The 23081-nt window shown below is 44.5% G+C and overlaps 1 protein-coding gene across 5 annotated transcripts in view; it reads left to right on the top strand.

The window, feature by feature from the left end:
* The window catches only part of IRF2 (interferon regulatory factor 2), a 40811-nt gene that overhangs the window by 4051 nt on the left and 13679 nt on the right, over positions 1-23081 (top strand). For 2 of the 5 annotated variants that reach the window (XM_079989935.1, XM_079989936.1), the window contains one exon: positions 12744-12829. The exons of the other annotated variants lie outside the window; for them this stretch is intronic. In XM_079989935.1, the coding sequence (XP_079846061.1) occupies positions 12779-12829 (51 nt within the window). In that variant the 5' untranslated portion in view covers positions 12744-12778. The remainder of the gene's footprint in view (positions 1-12743; positions 12830-23081) is intronic. 5 annotated transcript variants of the gene reach the window in all.

Here is a 23081-nt window from a genome sequence, read left to right as displayed (position 1 = left end):
CTGAAGCAGAGCGCCCCTTGCGCGGGGCAGACATCTGCAGCTTGGGGAGCCCTGCAGGACTTCCCCGCAGGGCTCTCCAAGCTGCGGATAGCAGCCTGCTGCCCCGCACGAGGGGCGCTCTTAAGCAGAGCGCCCCTCGCGCGGGGCAGACATTCACAGCTTGGGGAGCCCTGCGGGGAACTCTTCTGAAGGCTGGAGGCGGGAGAAGGGCTTTTCCTCCCACCGCCAGCCTTCAGAACAGCCTTCTGAATGTTGGCGGTGGGGAGGAAAACCCTCCTCCCACCGCAAGCCCCGGGAACAGAGGAGAATCGCTGCGCGCCTTCTCCTCTGTTCCCGGACGTGTCCTGAAGGCTTGTGGTGGGAGGAGGGCTTTCCTCCCCACCGCCAACATTCAGAAGGCTGTTCTGAAGGTTGGCGGTGGGGAGGAAAAACCCTTCTCCCACCGCAAGCCCCGGGAACAGAGGAGAAACGCTGCGCGCCTTCTCCTCTGTTCCCGGACCTCCCACCGCAAGCCTTCAGGACAGGTGCTGCGCTTCCCCGCTGTCCCCGGAGATTTCCCTATGGGCTTTCGTCTTGCGAAGCAAGCCCATAGGGAAATTCGTCTTGCGAAGCCGCTAAAAAATCGGAAAACCCTTTCGTCTTGCGGGTTTTTCGTTTAGCGAGGCATTCGTCTTGCGGGGCACCACTGTATTATGTTTTTATATATGCTGGAAACCACCCAAAGTGGTTGGGGCAATGCAGTCAAATGGGCAGGGTAGAAATAATAAATTATTATTATTATTATGAGGAACACAACAACTCAGTTCCAGTGAGAGTCACTCATTGAAATCAATGAAATAAGTTTTTAAACAGCAAACTTAAGCCCCATTAATTTCAAATGGACTTAAGTGCAACTGACTTTTACTGAGTGTAAGGAAGTCCTGGTCTAAAGGTTATTTGGAACAAGGGGGTTTTTGGTGTTCTAAGTCTTTGTTTGGTCCAGGTTTGATTTTCCCTATCCCTAAATTGTAGCAAATTCCCTTCAAAAGAACGGCATCCTTTGCATTGGGCAGTCTAGAATTCCTAATTTGAGGAAATGCTACCATTTTTGAAAATCTCAATCTGGTTCTCTTGGATCCCAGAGATCGCATAGGAAAAGGGCCTATCATTAACTCTTAAGATTCAGTTACAGATAGGTAGCCGTGTTGGTCTGCCATAGTCAAAACAAAAAAATTCCTTCCAGTAGCACCTTAAAGACCAACTAAGTCAGTTCTTGGTATGAGCTTTCGTGTGCATGCACACTTCTTCAGATACACTGAAACAGAAGTTTCCAGACCCTTCTATATAGTGAGAAGGTGGGGAGGGGTATTACTCAGAAGGGTGGTGGGAATGGGTGATTGGCAGATAGCTGTGATGAGCCTGTTGACGACTCTTAACGACTGCAATAGGTCTTACAGGAAAAAGCAAGGGGTGAAAAGGTGAAAAATGGCTTTGTCATGTATAATGAGATAAGAATCCAAGGTCTTTGTTCAGACCTGTAAGACCTATTGCAGTCGTTAAGAGTCGTCAACAGGCTCATCACAGCTATCTGCCAATCACCCATTCCCACCACCCTTCTTAGTAATACCCCTCCCCACCTTCTCACTATATAGAAGGGTCTGGAAACTTCTGTTTCAGTGTATCTGAAGAAGTGTGCATGCACACGAAAGCTCATACCAAGAACTGACTTCGTTGGTCTTTAAGGTGCTACTGGAAGGAATTTTTTTGTCTTAAGATTCAGATATTCATACCAGCTCAGTTAGTATGCAAATATAAACATAGCTAAAGTCTTGGGACAAGTATTTTTTAACTTGTTCACAAATTATCTAGAGGTAGGGTGAGTAGTGAGGCAGCCAAGTTTGCTAAAGACTTCAAATTATTCAGGGGATTAAAAGACAAAAAGCAATTGTGAGGACCCCAGAAAGGATCTCTCCAAACTGGGGAATGGGTATTGAAATGGCAAATGCAGTTTAGTATGAAGTGATACTGGGGTAAAAAAAACTTCACATATACACTGATGGAATGTGAACTAGCAGTGGTGCATAGGTTGGTAAAAATGTTGATGCCGTGTGTTGCGGCAAATTCCTTTTTTGGAAATTGTTTGAAAATAGAACTGTCAATATTATAGTGCCTATTTACAGACTTTTGGTGTGACCAAACTTAGCATACTGTTCGCAGTTCTGATCTCACCTCACAAGATTGAGCCAGAAAAGGGCAGTCAAAAACAATCAAGGGGCTAGAGCAACTCCTAAGAACATCTAGGCTAGCATCCTGTTCTCACTATGGCCAACAAGTTGGCTATGGGAATCCCGCAAGCAGAACCTGAGCTCAATAGCACTCTCCCCTCCTGTATTTTCCAGCAAATGGTACAGTCATACCTCGGGATAAATACGCTTCAGCTTAAATATTTCCAGGTTGCGCTCCGTGGAGACCCGGCAGTAACGGAATGCGTTACTTCCAGGTTTCGCCGCATGCGCAGACGCTCAAAATGACGTCACACGCATGCACGGAAGTGGCGAAACCAGACGTGCAGTCGCATCTTGCGTTTGCTTCAGGATGCAAATGGGGCTCCGGAACAGATCCTGTTTGCATCCAGAGGTACCACTGTATTCAGAAGCATACTGCCTCCAACCAGCAGAGCAGAACTCCCCTCTAAGGAAAGCTTACAATGCTTGGTTCTTTCTGGTTTTGAAAAAAAGATGAGTAACAGGGGACATAATAGAGGTTTATAAAATATGTGATGTGGAGAGCATTTTCTCCTCTAAAAACCCAGGTCATCCAGTGATGCTGAATGGCGGGAGATTCAGGGCAAACATTTGCTACCGCAAGGTATCGTGATGACACCTACCATAGATAGCTTTAAAGCGGGATTGGGCAAATTCATGGAAGATAAGGCATATTGATAGCTCCTAGTCATGATTACTATATATTACTGCCAGCATCAGTCAGGATGCCCCAGGTGCTATTACTGCACTGTTCTGCTGTGGCTTTCTTGTAGGTGTCTGTTTGGCCACTGGGGGAAGAGAATGCTGGACCTGATGGCTCTTTGGCCTGGTTGGACAGGACTGTTCCTGCATTCTCAAAATAAATGTGGACACTGGGAGAAGTTTCAGTTATTTACAATTCCTATATTGTAGCACTGACGCCAGTAATGGCGCAACATTTCTTGGGGCAGAAATTGTGCTTGTACTGAGCATTACTTAGGGGTGTATTGTGTCTCCCCATCCCATCTCAAATTAATAATAGTCCTGATTAATTTGTTGAAAACTAGACATTGCTCAGCTCTAGCTGCCATCTCGTAAAATATCAGTGTGGTGTACTGTACTATAAAACACAAAACACCATTTAAAACAGTACAGTTGGTAGGCAGCTATCAAAGCCAGCAAAAATGTGTGGACCCCTTATCTGGTGCCTCCAGACACTGCTCTGTGGGGAGAAAGAAGGATGTTATTTTAACATGCAATCTCTCTGGCCACCTGGTTAAAAACCCCTTCCTTCCTGGCGATAGATCATATAGTCACATCTCAGGTAATTTGCTACTTTCGGAAGTAGTAGTGGGGAACCTGCGGCCTTCCAGATGTTGTTGGACTCCCAACCAGTTCCCATCAGCCTCACCCAGCATGGCCCATTAATGGTCAGGGATGATGGAGAGCAACATCTGCAGAGCCACAGGTTAGTCCTCCTGCTTTACAGTGAGGGTGAATCAGAAGGATACACCTGCATCTGAAAGTCACACCAAATTGAGAGTTCCCTTTAGGACATAAGGGTGTTGCGAGACACCCTTCGAAAACTTGGATCGTTTGTGCCACAAAGTAGCGTGGAGTTGGATATACAGTGGTGCCTCGCAAGACGAAAAGAATCCGTTCCGCGATTCTCTTCGTCTAGCGGTTTTTTTGTCTTGCGAAACAAGCCCATTGACGGCTTAGCGGATTAGCGCTATTAGCGGCTTAGCGGCTTTTAGCGGCTTATCAGCTTAGCGGATAAGCAGATAAGCGGCTTAGCGGCTTAGAAAAGGGGGGGGGGGAGGAAAAAAAAGTCGGAAAAACTCACAAGACATTTCGTCTTGCGAAGCAAGCCCATAGGGAAATTCGTTTTGCGAAGCGCCTCCAAAACGGAAAACGCTTTCGTCTAGCGAATTTTTCGTCTTGCGTAGCATTCGTCTTGCGTGGCACCACTGTAGATTAAAAACTATGGCTGTTTTCACAGAACTATGGTCAGATTTTAGAAACGGGTTTGTGTTACTTGCATGTAGACCAGGGGTCAGCAAACTTTTTCAGCAGGGGGCCAGTCTGCTGTCCCTCAGACCTTGTGGGGGGCCAGACTATATGGGGGGGGATTTCTGTGCCCCACAAATAACCCAGAGATGCATTTCAAATAAAAAGACACTTTCTACTCATGTAAAAACACGCTGATTCCCGGACAATCCATGGGCCGGATTAAGAAGGCGATTGGGCCAGATCCAGCCCCCGGGCCTTAGGTTGCCTACCCATGGTGTAGACAGAGAAGTGACTTTTGTTTAATTTAGCAGCATTTACTCTCAAGTAGATGTGCATAAGATTGCCACCCATAGAGGGTCTTGATTCTAGTCACAATGGGTCTACCCAGAGGAGCACTGATTCTCAAAAGTCTCCAGCTGCAAAAGCCTCATTCCATCCAGAAATACTTCTCTTGTTGGGGCATATTGTACATTATTCCTGCTGGGCTGCACTTTTAGAAACTCTTGCAGCTTCCAAACTGCATTGATGCCTGCTCTGCTTTACTGGCACAAGTGCCTTTCGGAGCACAGCCTGAGTTTGATGAGTCATTCTTCCAGTGTTAAACAAGAACAAAATGTGCTCTCAACATGATGTTCTTTACAGTAAGGTACTCTTAGCATCAATGATTTGTTAAAACACTGCCTACTGCTGTAATGCTGAATGCTGCTTATGAGTTTTGTTTTCTGTTTAAGGGCACTTTTGCCATGCTGCTTATGAATGGGGAGAAGGTACAGGGCTACCAATACAATTCTGAATGTGTGATCTCAGTGCAAAGGAGAAACTAATAGGCTGGGCGGCTGAAAAGATACTTGTGGCGTGTCCAGGGTTTTGTACATGGCCAGTGGGTTTAGAAAAACAAACTTGTGTTTTTGTATCAACGTTAGATTTCCATGCCATGTCACAAACTACTTTGGAAAGTCCCCCCCCCACACACACATTTTAAGAGTAGCCATATGAAATGTGCCACTTATGTAAAAGAAGTCTGCAAGTTCAAAGCCTGTCCCCAGCCAGACTATAGAATACTATTTGTGCAATTATTTGCATACTGACCTTTTTCTTTGCAAAGCTATCTCAGATTATGAAGTAAAAAAAAAAAAGATACAGATATAGATGCTCAAACTGTGGTCTGTGAACTCTGTTCTGTGGTCTGCGAAAAGGTTGTACAGTCAAGAATATCTGTTCTTGGCTGTGCCTGTGTTTTATTTTTTATGATAATAGAGATCAAGGCCTTTTGAACCAGGGCTGGATTCAAATAGGCTAACAAGATTCTGGCCTAGGAGCTGTGATTTTCATAGTCTACTAATTTCCCCTCTTAAGTATTTTCTGAAATAGTGGTCTAGACTAGGGTCCCATCTGCACTATACATTTAAAGCTGTATGATACCACTTTAAACAGTCATGGCTTCCACCCCAAAAAAATCTTTATTAAAAGTGCTGAGAGTTATGGCGAGACCCCAATTCCCCTCAAGGAAGTAAACCCAATGTGGTTAGGAGTCAGTCTCTCTTCCCAGGGAGCTTTGAGAATTGTAGCTCTGTGACAGTAATTGGGGGTTCCTAACAACTCTTAACAGCCTTAACAAACTGCAGTTCTTTGGGGAAAGCCATGACTGTTAAAAGTGGTATGATGTCATCTTAAACATATAGCGCAGATGAGGAATCTCCTGCAGCTAAGCTGGTGTCTAATGTATTGCTCTGAGGCCAAGAGGAGGTCTTATCTGGGTAGTCCAGGACCTCCATACACAGTGCCCAGGCTTGCGCCCCAGGAATGTCATTTGGGTGCTGCCAGTGCAGCAGTTTGACTTCACCCTCAGAGGCACACTCCATTGTCTCTCAAGACAGAGAGATTCCAATGACCGCCTTAAACACAGTGCAGGTGAGGCCTAGTTGTCAGAGCAGTAGGCAGGATAGTCATCGACCATAAATAATTGATTGGTGGTTGAAAACAGAATGTTGAAAGAAATCCAAGAAGTTTATTTAATCATGTATGGACCACTTTCTTTATATAAAATATCCAAAAGTGATTTATAAAAATAAGGAGCCAAAGACTCTTAAATCAACAAAGAGCCAAGGGCCCCAAAACAACTCAATACACATATACTTACAATATAAATAAACAGCAAATATATATTTTTAAAAATCAAATGTCTAACCTATAAAACTCTTAAAATAAACGGTACTAAAGATAATGAAGACAGTGACAGCGATGACTCCAGTGACCAAACTTGAAAGTGAGATGACTGAGTGACTTCACAGGGCTTTGCTCACAAAAGCAGACACATCCATCGCATTAGAAAGGTAAGGGTATGGTTACTAAAATATAAATTAGGCATGTGCTTTGATTTTTAGAAGGAAAAAAAGTTTACTAAGTGGTCCACTGAGGCGCCAATAATTTTTCAAGTGATACTGTATTTGAAGTTGGAGGCGGCGGCAGGGATTTTGAGAAACACTGTTAGTTCTACTTCCAAATTTATGACATGTCTACACATACATAGGACACACAGCACCTCCACAAATATCTGTGCATCAAATGAGGGGGCAGTTGGCATCCTCATCAGAGTGCTGAGCTAGGTAAAGAACTGCCCTGAAATCTACAGGTGAAGGGCGATATACAAGTTTAATAAATAAATAATGGGGGGGGGGGGAAATAGAAAAAGACCCTGCACTATGTCTGCTGTACTTTACTTTTTTCTACTGCCAGTTGTAAAATTGTGGCTTCCTGGTGGGGCAGAAAGAATTGCACGGGGAAGCTTTTCCAGGGCTTGCCACCTCTAGTTAAAAAATTTGTTTTAGTCACATGTTTGTATGGTTCTAAGATCACAACAGGGAGCAAGTAATTCCTTCCCGTTTTGTTTTCTCATCGGGTTGGTGTTACGACTGGTCTGTCTCATCAAGTTGAATTGGCATTTTAAAGAAATGAAGTTTGCAAGGCATTCTGCCTTCTCAGAATGCTACATCTGTGATTAACAGTACTTAGAAGGGTGTGTATTATGTCCAAGGGCAACAGATCTCAAAGAGTGTGTGGCTACCAGTCACACCGCCTACTCACACCAAGGGACACTGTAGCATAGCTCCTGATTCCCACAGTCAGTGCATGCAGAAATCTCCACTGATGAAACCCAAAGCATAACACCAAGTGTTTGTAACAATAGAACAAGCTGCATTCATAGAGAAGCTGCTTAGTCATGGGGAAGTCCAGCGCACCTTGTCAGGCAAAATCCCCCTTGGCAAGTTGCAAAAAGGATTAATTTTGCAATGTATGAGACTGAACTTTCCCCTTTTCCCTGCCATATGTATGACAGTTGCGCAGTTAAGTTCCCCATTGTAATACTTCTTAAAATAAAAATAAAAATCACCAGTCTGTAATCACAAGCAGCCTGCTCTAGTATAACTCCATGTGCCCCGCAGACCAGCTGACTTGGTGAGGCATTGCAGCCATGCCTGACAGCCAGATGGAGAGGCTAGGCTTCCTTGCAAAAGGCTAGTTGTCTGTTGCAGAATGTGCCTGGCACCCGACTAATTTCGAACACTGTAAGATGGGCCATTGCTCTGATCCAGCAGACTTATGTTCTCATGATGTGTAACTAGTATAAACACTGTGGGGCTATTACCCTTGTGTTACAGCCAGATGCACTGGCAGATGAAGCTGTATAATCATGCTCCAACAGAAATTAAGCCATAGCTCTCTGGTACATTAATACATTGAGCATTAACTATAAGTTACTATATATGTGCAAGAACTCCAAACTAAATCATTTATAGTAGGTGCGGGAAACCTTTGGCCTTCCTGATGTTCCTGAACTACAATTTCCATAATCCTTGGTCTTGCTTGCTGTGGGCAGGTGGGGATAGTAGTTCAACGTCTGGAGGACAAAAGGTTCCCCATACCTGGTTTGTGGCATGCCGTGTAAATTTTTGAGCATCTTTAAGGGGGGGAAATAGCCTCATTCTGTAATAGTTAAAGGCACTGAATATTATACATATCCTCTGGCACATGTGACCGAGTATTACTACTTCATTTACGTAAACCTAAAACCAGCAACAGAAAAGTAATTCACACATGGCAAACAGAAAATAAAACTCATAAGAAAGTTTGCACAAACAGCCAGGGGCTGTGGGGTTCAGTGCTAAGGTGGCAGGCACTGCTTTTGCAATAGCCAAGTAATGGTAATTTCCTGCTAATTATGTTATTGTTGTTGTTATTATTTGCAGTTGCAAAAAAATGTTTTCATTATCCTTTGGATGTGGTTCAGAGTGTTCACCTTTGCAACTCAACATTACAGCAGGGCTTGAGTGACAGAAACAAAGCACAAATGAGCAAGTACAAGCAAATGTCAAAATGCCCAATTTGGAAAGTCTTGTGCTTGGGAAATTTCCAAGTCCTTAAAGGTGAAGAGAGGGATAGGGGTGGGGAACTTCACTTTCTAAAGAGATCATCTTTATTTCCAGTCATCTGTCTAGGCACAGGTGATCTGTAGGTGGGAATGTCTGTACCCCAAAGCCATGGGTTAATCATGCTGAGAACTGGAGGGTTACAAAATAGGAGCGGTTTTTTATGAACAGCTAGAACAACCCCGCCCAGGTAATAAAACAAACTCTTTAATCAAATATCACATACCTTTATTGCGCTGAGCAAATAGACGTTGCTCATGATTACAAAGAACCGTTTTACAAAAACAAAGATTACTATGAATAGCAAGTACACCTTGTGATTGTGAAGCTTGTACCCCAGATACTTGAAATCTTGTGCTCAGGCACGTTCCACACTAAAACATTTGGTGTCTTTTTCTGATTTCTACTCAGAAATGAAAACATACTCCCTGTCCTTTTATAATACCACTTAAAAGGGGGTTAATGAAATGGTCTTTTAAGAACCGATTTGTTCTTTGCCTCAACTTCTGTGTATTCTAAAGGGAGAAGCTGTGCTTGAAATATTAGCATACTTTTCCTAATTGACATATGAGTGCATTCTGTAACCCAAGTACAAATCGTTTTGTAACATGCAGCTATCAGAAAAGAGACCATAAACAATAAAAGTATCAGTGTTTTGTTTTTTCTTTTTCATGACTGCAAATTGCAAAATTCAAATGCATTGCTTTGAATTTTGGATTGGCTTGAATATACTGCTCTTGTTTGTTGAAGGTGAGAGAGTCAGTATGACAGTCTCCTGAAAAAAATGAATGTGCTACCAGATAAATCTCTGAAAACCATCATGTGCTTTTACAGAATTGGGCCCATTTATTTTAATTCTTCCTGCTTTCAGTACACACGATTTAAGTGATACCTATTAAAAGTATCCTTTGTGATATAAACTTCTAATACAATAATTAATATTTAAGTCTGTTGTAAATGTAAGCAGCAATTTTTCCTCTGTGCAGTTTTGGCTTCCAAATTTCCCCAGTGCCCCAGGGCCTTGCAGGAGTTCATAAAAGAAAGGAGCACTCTTATCTCCTATATACATATAAACATAAGGCTGTCATCACACAGTTATTTTCATTGAAGGATTTGTAGTGCCTCATCACAATCCTGGATTTGCATGAAGGCTGGGGAAGTGAGCAGAAGAGAAGGCAAGGTGCACAACAACAGGGTCATGGCATGGGAATGAGAAAGGGGAGACACTGAGAGGGGGGAAGTGGTGCTTTAGAACAGCAGCATCAGGGATGGAGGAACACAGAGGCCATTTTAAACAACAGCTGAGGTTTGAATAAAGCAAGGATGTAGGGACACAGGGTGCTTAGAAGTTGCAGTTTGCGGGAGGAGGAAGCTGCAGAAGGTTACTGTGAGTTGGTTTGGGTGCAAGTGGGGTTGCAGAAAAGAGAAACATGGCTTCAGAAATGGGCTTAGGAAGGTGAAAAGTGATCTTAGTAGTCACATGAGGTGGGAAGGGAAGTTCAAGGGGGTTAATGTGGAGGAAATGGCTGAGTGGTTGGTGAGCAGAGGAAGCAGGGACACAGCCCCTAGTTAACAAATTCAGTAATAGGTACAATGTAATTTGTTTGGTTTAGGGAGCTCTCATTTCTTTCATGCATCCTGTCACATAATTAATGTGAAATATAGCCTGCCATTCACTAGAGGATTAGCTAAAGTTTCCTAGTAACTGCCTATGACCTTATCACCTACTTTCTCAGTCATCTTTAGATGTATTCTTGGTGGGTTCATTTATGTCTTCAAGTACAAATTCCTTTTGCTACCTTTGGAAGCAATAAGAAAGAGGTTAGATGAGGGAGCAGAACTTGTGGCCCTCCAGATGTTGCCTGACCACAGCTCTTATCATCCCTTACCATTCACCCTCCTGACTGAGGCTCAGTCTAACACTATCTGGAGGACCACAGATTCCCCACTGCAGTGTCTAGGTGATAGATAGGCAACTGCTGGTTGCATTCTGCTGCTTTTAGTCTCCTCCCTCATAGACTGTACTGGTCAGGCAATAATGCACAAGAGACGTGGTTTATTATGGACTAGCCCATCCTTCTTACATGTCACTTTGAAGGCACAAAGTTCATTGGCCAGGGGCCCGTGAAGTTGTTACAGTAAGTGCCAGCAGTGCTTTTTTCTCTCTAAAAAACATGTTTAGGGGTACTGATTTTCCTACTCATATTGAAATACTGCCCCTCAATGAGGCCAAACTTAGATTCACAAAATGTTTAGGGGTATGCGTACCCCCAGAAAAAAAGCACTGAGTGCCACACTTATGAACAACAACAAAAGAGAGGTGCCAGTACTGTGTACCCTTAAGTACTTTCTGAAAACAAAAAAGCACTGGGCCCAGTGATGGCTGGACTGTTTTATCTTGGCTCTCCAATAACAAAGTTTTTTCTCATGTAACTTTTGGGTAGAACCTGTACAAGCATGGAAATAACTGAGGAGCTACATTTCCTGGGAAAATTAGGGTTGCACTATGCAGAGTCAGTAATAATGAGTCACTTTTGCGAAGGCTTCGAAGGCAAAAAGATTGTGTTTTTCTTGGTTCTGTGGCTCAAGATTGGGTGGATGGTTTTCATTTAATTTAATTTTTTCCTCCCATGCCTTCTAAAATGCACATTCAGGAAGCACCAGGTGATAGCCATATAATTTACTAAGGAAGTTGTGTCAAAGTTCATACCTTTCTTTTATAATACGAGCAGTGGCCGATAAATGCATGTCCAGTTTATGCGTGCCCACGCATGTGTACCTCTTGGTGAACTGGAAGTGGCTAGAACGGGGGGGGGGGCATAACACGGTGGGCTTATGCATGCTCTACTGCCATGCGTGATGCCCCAGAACACAACCCCTGCGCAAATCAGGAGTTCCCTGTACATTGAACATGACTTAAGTATACAGGTGATTTACAGTCGCAAAATATACATGGTTAAGCTAAGGTGGATGTGTATGTGTATCCATATCTTGAAGATGAGCTAGATTTTTAAGGGTCATCTCATATTTCAGAGCATAACTGAGGATATCGCCTACCTTTTAACATCATATCTGCCTAGAACAGATCAGCTAACCTTTATTCCATGCTCCAACTTTGATCTGCTCACCGCTGAACCTAAGCAGATCCTGGCTAGTTGGGGTGACTGCACTGCAGGATTGTGGATTAGCGTTGGTGGAAAAGATTGCATACATGCAAAGCTCTGAAATTCTTGAGAGGTATTTGATGGGAAAAAGCTTGGGGGGTCATCACATATGTAGAATTCTTCTTTATTATCTGGTAGGTTTTTTGGTGGGATGGAAGTCTTCTTTTGTTTGTGGTAGAAGGCTGCTCTTCATTTTTGTTCAAATGAGAAAGGAAGGGTTGGAGAAAGATCTTGAATCAATGAGTGCATGTAGTCTCTCTTTCCTTGACAATGCACACAGGCACTGACTTGGAATTTATTTTATGCGCCAAGAGCATGCGCATGAAGGAACACAGTGCCGTTCAGCTGCCTAGCTTCTCTGTAGTACTAATGCGAGTGCCAGAGCAAGAAAAGTGATCCACTTTTAATGAGGAAATTGCGCTCTGGAGGCTTGTCTGAATTAGGAAAACATATGAAATGTTGTATATTTTATCTCTCTGCACACTTTGACCTCTTCCTTGGGTGTTGCCGTTCCTCCCACCACCCTCAATCTTCACCAGCTGCGTCAAGTTAGATGAAGGCCACATTGGGGGAAATGTCAAAATGTGCTTCAAAGCAGCTGACTGGGGCATTTTCCATGTGTGGAACAACTGAGCTCAGAAGCATGCATCCAGCCAGCCAGCCAGCCAGCCATAAAATATACTCAGAAGATTTATAGGCAGTTTTTTCAAGTCTTAAGACAATGAAGGCTGCAAGGGTGTTATCTCAGTATGCTTAAATGCCTCTGCTAGCTAAGTTTTTAAGTGGTGAGAAATGTAGTCTAGCAGCTAAAATAAGTGTTCAGGGGGGTGGCCTGCCTTCCTGCGACATTTGTCACTGGTCACTCTCATGTAAGTGGGATGGGGTGGACCATAATCCAACTTCTATTGTCTCCCCAGATGCTTCTTTCTCCATCTCTCCCTTCTAGCCTTAAATGGCCTGTGAGACGTATCACGTAGATAGGACAAAAGCAGGAGACAGACAGGTAAGTGCAGAGCTCAGCTTTGGAGGTTTATTTGCTGTATCTGAACAGACTGGGCTGCTAGGGCAGCTTGCAAGATCACAGTGTTAATGAAATAACTGCACCAGGAAATGAGTTGGGATCCAAAGCACCCATCTTAGCAAGGGATGGTATGACCCCCCCCTCCAGCTCACTTGCATAATTAAACAACTGGCTGCATTTTGAACTACATACTTAACATTTCTGCACAGTTTTGGTAACCTAGTGGTCACCATAGAATTTACAATAGTGCTTGGATCATCATATTCTAGGAGTGACCATAACTAAAGTACCACCCTAAGTAAGTATGAGGCACTTTTGGCCACAGTGACCACCATCTGAGGATCCCAGAAGCGTCTTGCCCTAGGGTAGGTGTGGGGAACCATTGGCCCTGTAGATGTTGCTGAATTACAGCCCCACCATGGGCACCGTTGACCATGCTTGCTAAGGCTGATGGGAGTTGTAGTTCAGTGACACCTGGAGGGTCAGAGGTTCCCCTCTCCTGCTCTGGGGCCTAGGCAAGTGGCTCATTGTGCAGGAAATATGCTTCATAAGGCATATATTCAGATCTTGGCATAACTTTCCTCAACCTGGAAACCAATACTCTTTAGTGTGCAATTGGGATAAATATTGGAAATTTCCATACAATATATTTTAACTGTGCGCTTTATTTTGGATGTAATGGAGAGTCGTGGTCAAGCGTACATCCAACGGCCAGAACTTCCTTGTATTTGGTGTTCCTTAAAATAGGGCTGGTGCTGCTTTACATCCTGGAATAGCTCCAGCTTCTGAACAGATCCAAGTTCCCTGAATCCTATAATTAGAGTACAGATTCATCTGAGCAATTCTATCTGGTCACACAAGATAATATCCAGACTTATGAAATGGTTGTGAATCTGGAGAGGAAGGCTGAGTTTGTTGCTGCTGCTTAATTTTGAAAATCACGTTTCACAACTGTAGATTTAGTGTTTTCTGTTAAGCAGAAAGTTGTACCCCAGATGTGGAGGCAAGGGAAAGCAGTGGAAACTGAGGTTTCTGAGCTCCTATTTCACCTGACTTCTGGCAACACCTGTGGTCTTTGGCCCAGCACCTGCCCCTTCGTCATGTCAACTAGAGTCAGCTGTCTAAACTAGGATATTGGCCAGGCAAAATCAAATGGGGAACATTAAGCAGGAGCAAGTGGATGGGTGGGGATCTTGTGATATAACAGCTCTAACCTTGAAACGGAACCCAAGAGAAGAACTGGTAAAAGGCTTGCTGGCTGCTGAATTTCTGTTCGTATACTGCAGGGCGGATTAGGTTTCACAAATCCAGCATGATCGCAGGCAAAACCAGAGGAAACTGGGCCGGCCCTGTAGTCTGGCAAGGCTCATTGGGGCCCACTTAAAAGTAGCTTATGGAAGTCTTCTCCAGGTGGAAGTGGGGTTTTCCCTGCTTGGGGTTGAGGAACAGAGAGCTTATCTGCTTCATTTGATTCCTGTGAAGGAAACTCTTGTGCGGCAGAGCTCTTTACAGAACAGCACCTGCCTGTTCAGGGAGAGGATACTACAGGTTAATACAGAAACACTGCATTGTGTAAACTGATCCTTCTTTGAATAAGCTGCTGCTTCTGCCCTGCCAGCGATTCCTGTTACTGGGATGCTGAAGAATTTGCTGCCACAGTCATGGGTGTGAGTTCTTACCAGGAAGCTACAGAGGGCTTTCATTGCACACTTGCTTTCCATGGCAATGTGTTCACAGGGGCAATAGGGGCATGTGGCTTGGAACCCTTTTGCAATGCAAGAACCTGATATAAGTATGTGCTAACATGCTGCGCCAATTAGCTCAAAGCAGTGATGGCCAAACTTGGCCCTCCAGCTGTTTTGGGACTACAGCTCCCATCATCCCTAGCTAACAGGACCAGTGGTCAGGGGTGATGGGAATTGTAGTCCCAAAACTGCTGGAGGGCCAGGTTTGGCCATCACCACTGGCTTAAAGTGTGGTGCCAGTCCCACAAATCCTTGCTTTAAAGGGCCTGATCTGGCCTAGTATATCTTTTACCAGTTGTGACTCTTAACACACTAGCATAGTTTTACAGTTTGCCCATCTACCTGAAGATATCAGGTACTTTAAGGTAAGGGCATATGGCGTGAAAATGGCTACAAAACTTAGAGGCTAGCTTGTAAGATGGCAAAACTTACTACGTTATCATGGAGGGTGGATATAGATAGATGTCGTTACTGCAGTGTTTCTACTTATAACATTTTTCCAGCTGCTGACAGAAATTGAAACTAACATAAGCGAAATACCAGGTCCAGTTTCATTTCTAATTTCTTCTCTACACCAGTTTCAATGTCTGTGTTGTTTCCATTTCTGACAACATGCTCAGCCCCAGAAGTTGCACTTTCTGTATGTCATAAGAGTTGCTAGCCAGCAAAGTTGACCTTAAGGTTTACTTGAATTGTTCAGAACAGTTTGATGAAAACTTTGTGGATGCCACAGGGATAGAGCAATTCCAGATATAAAATCAGTCCCAACTGATTTTACAGTCTTTTATAGCGCATGAATGGGCGCAGATCTGCTAGAAGGTAATATCCATTCTCCAACTTGTAATATCTATCCAACATCAAATGCTCTCCTGCAGGAAAGTGGTTTGTGAAGCAGCAGCAGCAGCACCTTGCAAGACTGATCCTTCCACTGTTGAGTGGGGACAAGGATCCTGTGGGGCAGGGCATCTGGCAGGGAGGAGAGTCGTGTCTTGGGCCTGCCTTCTGCCAGAAAGATGCCAGTGCCTGTCTGGTAAGACTTGGCCTTTTTCACACATTTCTTGCTCCTCCTCCTTCCTGCCACTCCCTAGCAGCCTCCTGTTGCTCAAGGCCGATCCAATTTGGCTTCCAGTGATAACGTGTCTGGGTACTATAGCCTGGCGATATATCAGAAAATTGTCTGAAACCTGTATGGCATGGGTAGGCAAACTAAGGCCCGAGGGCTGGATCTGGCCCAGTCGCCTTCTAAATCTGGCCCGCTGACGCTCTGGGAATCAAAATGTTTTTACATGAGTAGAATGTGTCATTTTATTTAAAATGAATCTTTGGGTTATTTGTGGGGCCTGCCTGGTGTTTTTACATGAGTAAGGGACCCCAGACCATTAGGTCCAGTTGTAGCCGACTCTGGGGTTGCTGCGCTCATCTCGCTTTATTGGCCGAGGGAGCTGGCATACAGCTTCTGGGTCTTGTGGCTAGCATGACTAAGCCACTCATGGCGAACTAGAGCAGCACATGGAAACGCCTTTTACCTTCCCGCCGGAGTGGTACCTATTTATCTACTTGCACTTTGACATGCTTTCGAACTGCTAGGTTGGCAGGAGCAGGGACTGAGCAACGGGAGCTCACCCCGTCGCGGGGATTTGAACCGCCGACCTTCTGATCGGCAAGCCCTAGGCCCTGTGGTTTAACCCACAGCGCCACCCACATCCCTTTACATGAGTAGAATGTGTGCTTTTATTTAAAATGCATCTCTGGATTATTTGTGGGGCATAGGAATTCATTCATTTCCCCCCCCCCTTCAAAATATAGTCCGGCCCCCCACAAGGTCTGAGGGACAATGGGCCAGCCCCCTGCTGAAAAAGTTTGCTGACTCCTGCTGTATGGCATTCAGATTGCAATACCGGTTTCAGACATTTTGAGCTGGCAATGCATTGTGGTGGCCAGGGAGCCATGATGTATTCCCAGTTCAAATTGCCTGTAGACAGCAGAGGTGGAGGCAGGCAAGCAGATGGAGCCTGCCTGTGCCTTTGAGGAAGCCCCCTGACCCTCCAGCTCCAGCTCACCTGAGCCGGAGCGGCTCCACTCAGCTGAGGGGAGAAAGAAGCAGCCAAGATACATTCCAGACATTGTGATATATCTTCATATCATGGCATTTAGCTGCTGCTATATCACGATGTTGAAAACCAGATATTGCCCAGCCCTGGTGTGTACCCAACCTGTCCAAGGCCCTCCAAATATGCCCACTTCGGCTTAGGCCTCGACCCAAGCCAGTGCACACCCCTAATATACGTTTGATAAAAGAGCATAGCACTTATTCTGTCTGGCAAAGTATGCTCAGGTCCAGAAAAGCTTCCAGTTTTTAAGGTACTCCAGCATGACTTTATGCTGCAATGCAGCTATCCTCTTGCCATTTGATTCTGCTGATTTGTACAAATAATCTTTATGCTAGAGCCAGACTTTCTGAAGCATGGACTGTTTGATCCTGTGGAGAGGTACAAGAATAAACAAAATGTGTGGGTGTTGCATCATAGAGATTAGAAGAAATAAACATGATACTTAGGTTTTGCCATATAGATATGCTCCGTTTAGGAGAAGTACTATCTCAGACTGTACAATTGTGAACAATTTATTTCAAAGCCACACTCCCTTATGTGCTTATATATGTGTCCTCTGTTGTTTATTTGCTAAGTCATTGGAGGAAAGGCTCCTGTGTAAACTACAGATTGGACGAGATACATAAGTTAATGGAGGTCTGTTTTCATACTGTATTCTCTAGGGTGTGGCGTGTGATTGTCAGCGGTGTTTTAGCGGGTGATGGTGGGTGCGTCAAGGTCTGCTGGCAATTGACTGATGCAATAATTGGGCGAGCTATTGGCGCTTACATTCATTGAGCGTGCAGACAATCAGTGGCTTCGTCGATGTGCGTGCGATTGGCTGTGGCGGTCTTGCGGTCTTGCAATTCCTCCCCCCCAAAAGCCCAAGAAGTCTGGCTAACCCACCCCCCCGAAAAAGCTCAGCAACTGTGGGCAACCCCCCCAAAAAAAAGCTCAACAACTCTGGGCAATCTCCCCCCATTTTCTCATTTTTGAGTCTCCAAAAAGAGGGAGCGTCTTACAAAAAGAGGGGGCATGTTACACATGGAAAAATATGGTACATATACATGTGTGCCACTTGAGGAACCAGGCACCAGCCTCACTATGGAGCAGAAGACATCTGAATGCTTTGGGACCTGTAGGGGAAACAGTTGGGAGATCCATGTGGGCAAAAAGAATCTAATCCAGGGGTCGGCAAACTACGGGCCCCGGGCCGGATCAGGCCCACCAGGGTTCTAAATCCAGCCCGCCCAGCCATTTAAGAACCCACTGCAAAGCTGAGACTCCTGGCAATGGTGACGGGAGGAAGAGGCCAAGCGGCAGAGGCTCTGCCAATCAAACGCTGCTCCGCACTGATGTAAAACAGGTGTGGTGTTTGATTGGCAGAGCCGCCGCTGCCGCCCTGGTGCTCCTGTGGCTGCTGCCACTCTGCATCCCCATGAGGGGGGCGGCAGTGGCATTCCTGGAAGAGGACAGCTGGCCCAGGCTAGGGCTTGGCGGGGCCACCACCGCTGCACTCCCATTGGCGGCCGACGTGATGGTGGAGGGCGATGAGGCTGGCAGTGAAGTAGCCCAGGTGGCTAATAAATATTATTTTTTTAAAAAACTAATAAATATTATTTTTTTAAAAAATGAAGTAGCCCAGGTGGCGACCTTCACCTCCGGGGAGCAGGAGGGCAAAGGGGTGGAAACACCCGCATGGGGCGGCAGCTGCAGGTGAGGCACCAGCTTGTCCTTGTCTCCGTCTCCATGCTCCTTGAAGAGGTGTGCCTGCAGTGTGTGCTGCTCTTGGCCAGCTGGATACATGGGCATCCTTTTGTTTAAAAAAACAACTGTGTGGGACTGAGCTGTAGCCTGATAGCACCTCAGTTGCATTTATGCCGCACCCACTAACTTGCAATTGCTTGCAAGGTGGCTAAATCAGAGCTAGTTGTTTGAAATTCTCACCTTTGTCTTTGTTGTGCTTGTTTGGCCAGGGTTTGAGAGGATATCTATATGCCCAACACAGACCTTTTGAGCTTGACCTCCCTCCCTGAACCTAACTATATCTTCTGCCCACCACACAATCTGTTCTGGGGGTGAATGTGCAGAGATTCTCGCACATCGTCAGGTGTGTGCCATGATAATGGAAGGAATCTTGCCAAAGCATAGAGAAGGTGGTGGCCGCAGTGTTGTGCCACAGCTGATAGGCTCCTGCGGAGGGAGACAGATCCGGTGGCTGCAGGATCCTGGAATTTGGAGGAGGGTACAGTGTCTAACATAAGGGCTTTCTCTCCTTTTGGGGGTTGCAACGGTGGCAGCCATGCCAGTGCAGCACATGGGTTTACACTTGGCACCCTTGAGGTCTTTCCTTGGTGGCCTCTGAACCCACTCACCCACTGGTCCCTTGGTCATAAGGATGGTTGCCATTTTCTCCCTTGAAAAGTATATAGAGCTGAAGGAGGGGTTTAGAAAACGGATGGTCTTTCCTGCTTCCTCTTTTTGCCCTATGTGTTTTTCAAAGCTCAGATTAATTCTAAAGGATCTGACTTTTTTAAAAAAAAAAAAACTCGGATCACTTGGGAAAGCAACATTTGCTTGCACACACTTTCTCTCTGTGTGTGTCTTTCTGTTGTGTGGGGCTGATCCAGGGGAGGAGGGGGTTGAGCACCCACAACACTTGTTCAAAAATCCAGATGTGCCCAGAGTCCTAAAAATGTTGATGATCCCTGGCTTACTTGAAAGCACCTGCTCATAGAAGGCTAATCTGTTTTGTTCACTTACGTCAGCACGTTGTTTATTTTGTGACAAGAATTCTGCCATGAAGGTGCCAAAAGGCTTTTGTATATAATTCCACGTTGCTTCCTTTGTTCAACAGGAAGAAACTGAATGGCTCCTGGCTGTAGAGGATAACGATTGCATCTCTTTCTTTCTTTACACAACTCACTTAATCCTCTTGCTAATATATTTGCATGTATGCAGGCTGTTTCCCAAGTTACAGGTATACGGTTCTAAAGGTGCTCGAAAAAGCAATGGATTCTTAAGTATAAAGTATCCGTCTCAAATTGTATAGCCTCTAAATTCCAGTATGGCTTCTTGCCACCGAACAGTTCCTCTGTATGACTTAGGGCTGGGCAATATATCGATATATCGTCCAAAATCTGTCTGAAGTCCATATCGTGAGATTGGTTTCATAATTTTTGACCTGGCAGTGTAGTGCAAATCATCGTGCGTGAGTGCACTATGCCAAAATCACAATGTGGGGGAAACAGTGAAGCCAGTCGATGCATCTCTCGTTTCCTGCAGCCCCTGTTAACTCTGCCAGCTCGGCTCTCCCCTGCTTCATGCAGAGGACAGCAAATCAAAAGAGCAGGTGCCCGATTATGATGCAGGAAAAACTGTGAAGCCAGCCAGTGCCTCTACATAGTTCCATCCTTATTTCAGACATCATGATATATTGGTATACTGTGATGTTTAGCTGATGATATATCACGATGTTGAAAACCAGATAGTGCCCAGCTCAAAGACTGTAGTCAGGTGGTTCTTGATTGGCTCAATAATACTAACAAATCTTGCTACGGTATAGGAGGCTAACATGTTGTGGTGACCATCCCTCTTGCCAGTTAAAAGGGGCAATCCTGTTTCTTCCCAGTGTAGGGCACCTTTCCACACACATCATAGCATGCTGTTGAACTTTTGGAGTCCTGCTCTTTCTTCTTCTTTTGTGTTTGTACACAAGCCACAGTTGCTGAGGTTGCATGTAACCCTAAACTGGTCAGGCATGAGCAGGAAGGACCTGCTGCAAGGCTTGCCACCTTGCATTTATAGGTTGATAGGCGGTTGGTAGTTAACCCATTCATATAATTAATGTTGTGAGTGAGATTCTGAATGACCATTCTGATCTGTGTCTTCGTTTGATTTATGGAGACAGAAAATTATTTCTCCGCACCACCTTGCCTTCTTCATGGCAGCACAAATGGGAGAAAATGCCAGAGTATTAGAGGAAGGGGTTGGTAGTAAATGCTAGAAACCAGATGGCTTGTGGTGAAGTTTGGAGGCTGGAAGTAAGTGCAGGTGAAGCTCTGGCTTCTTGTTGCCTTCGACTGCAATGCAAAGAGTTTGTTGGAGGCTGCTGGTGAATGAAACTGCGAAGGCCTAGGCAATTACCTAGTCATTTACGTCAAGAGAGGACATGCTTCAGACTTGTAGGTTCTGCTGTTTGTTTGTTTTTTACTAGCACCCTGAGATCTACCAACCAGAGCCAGGTGCAAAAGACATACACGTGTAATTAAAGAATGCTGCAGCCCAGGAATTAGTTTTAATTAGCCAAACTTCAACTGAGCTCACTGTTTGTCCTCACAAAACCACTCCTGGTTAACTCTCCTCCCTCAATCCTAGGTATCTTTCATTTTCAGCAGTATAATTTGGGAGTGAGGACTTTCTTTGTTGTCGCCATAATCAAGAGTCAGAAATGCTTGCTGATCTACTTCATGCAGAAGTATGAAGTAGATCCCACTTTCCGAGTACAGTGGTACCTTGGGTTACAGACGCTTCAGGTTACAGAATAGTACCTTGAGTTAAGAACTTTGCTTCAGGATGAGAACAGAAATCGTACTCCGGTGGTGCAGCAGCAGTGGGAGGCCCCATTAGCTAAAGTGGTACCTCATGTTAAGAACATACTTCCAGAACGAATTACCGTATTTTTTGCTCTATAAGACTCACTTTTTCCCTCCTAAAAAGTAAGGGGAAATGTGTGTGCGTCTTATGGAGCGATTGCAGGCTGCGCAGCTATCCCAGAAGCCAGAAGAGCAAGAGGGATTGCTGCTTTCACTGCGTAGCGATCCCTCTTGCTGTTCTGGTTCTGAGATTCAGAATATTTTTTTCTTGTTTTCCTCCTCCAAAAACTAGGTGCGTCTTGTGGTCTAGTGCGTCTTATAGAGCAAAAAATACGGTAAGTTCTTCACCCGAGGTACCACTGTACCTCTGCTTTCCATTGTTGACGCAACAACTATATTGCTTGGGTTTTAATTCCTGATGTATGATTTGCATACTCTATAATCAAAATAAATGTCTACTGAAAAAAGATTGAGTATTCTGTCAAAGAGAAATATCTTCCTTCTCTTAGGCAAATGAAGCAGTTAATTTCTCAGTGTCCTGTACCTGCACAGTGATCTTTCCTCTCTTTGCTATTTTCCTCTCCACAATTTCAAATGATGTTTGATGGATTTTTTTGTAGCAGCTGTGGTACTAATTTCTTGTGGAAATCAAGCCCCTCCAGAAGCCATCAGGATTTGGTCATAGAGAACAGTTATATCTATATATAGGGAAATGTTTTAATAATTGCTTAAGTTCCATCTTTGAGTAAGCAAAGAAAGCACATTTGATTTCTTCTCGAAAGGCTTTTCTGGCTCTTGCAATCCTGCCTACCTGAATCCCACCTGTATTTGTTGATCAGGCCTGAATTCACTTCTATATTTAGCCATGATCTCTCCAGTACAGCATACCATCCTGCTTTCTTACAGTATGACTTACTACCCATTTAGAGGCAGAACACATTCCTAATTCATGAAATATATGATGTCTAAAATTACATTGGCTTCATTTTACTGACATATTACATTGCAGGTTCATTATTTATTCTATGGTATTACTTGCTCATCAGTCACTGTTACAGAATATGATATTGAATCTATGATTGCAGCCTTCCATAAAGTATAAAGCAAATAAAAATAGATGAGTGTATTTCATCCAAAGTGTAAAGTGCACAACAACCTGATACTCCATGTTTACTGAGAAGTGAGTCCCATTGACTCATGCCGAGTTCTCAAATTAAGAGTGCATAGGATTACATGCTTGCTCAGAAATCCCCCTGAACTTAAAGCCAAGGCATGTTTACTTAGAAGACTCATTACGCCCAGGTAATGCAATGCCCCAATCCTACACATGTGGCCATTGAACATGACAGGCTTTGTTTTGAGTAGACATGCAGAGGATTACAGGCAAAGTGTCATCAACTTCTGTTGGGAAAAGTTTAGCAGATGCTTAAGTCTTTCAGTAAAACTTGTGAGACTCAAGAGGTACACTGGTCCCTTGGGTTAAGAACTCAATTCGTTCCGGAGGTCCATTTTTAACCTGAAACTGTTCTTAACGCGAGGTACCACTTTAGCTAATAGGGCTTCCCGCTGCCGCCACTGCGCGATTTCTGTTCTCATCCTGAAGCAAAGTTCTTAACCCGAGGTACTATTTCTGGGTTAGCGGAGTCTGTAACCTGAAGCGTCTGTAACCTGAGGTACCACTGTACTTCATTTTTAAATTTCAGCATAGGTACATGGTGTTGCAGTGAAAATCATCTCCAGTGAACTGTTATAAAATACAATATAGTGTAGAACAATTGCTTGTAAGATAAATTGTTGGGAAGGT

This window comes from Podarcis cretensis (assembly GCF_951804945.1).
Source record: "Podarcis cretensis genome assembly, chromosome: 9".
NCBI lineage: Eukaryota > Metazoa > Chordata > Lepidosauria > Squamata > Lacertidae > Podarcis > Podarcis cretensis.
This window is presented reverse-complemented; position numbering and strand designations above follow the sequence as displayed.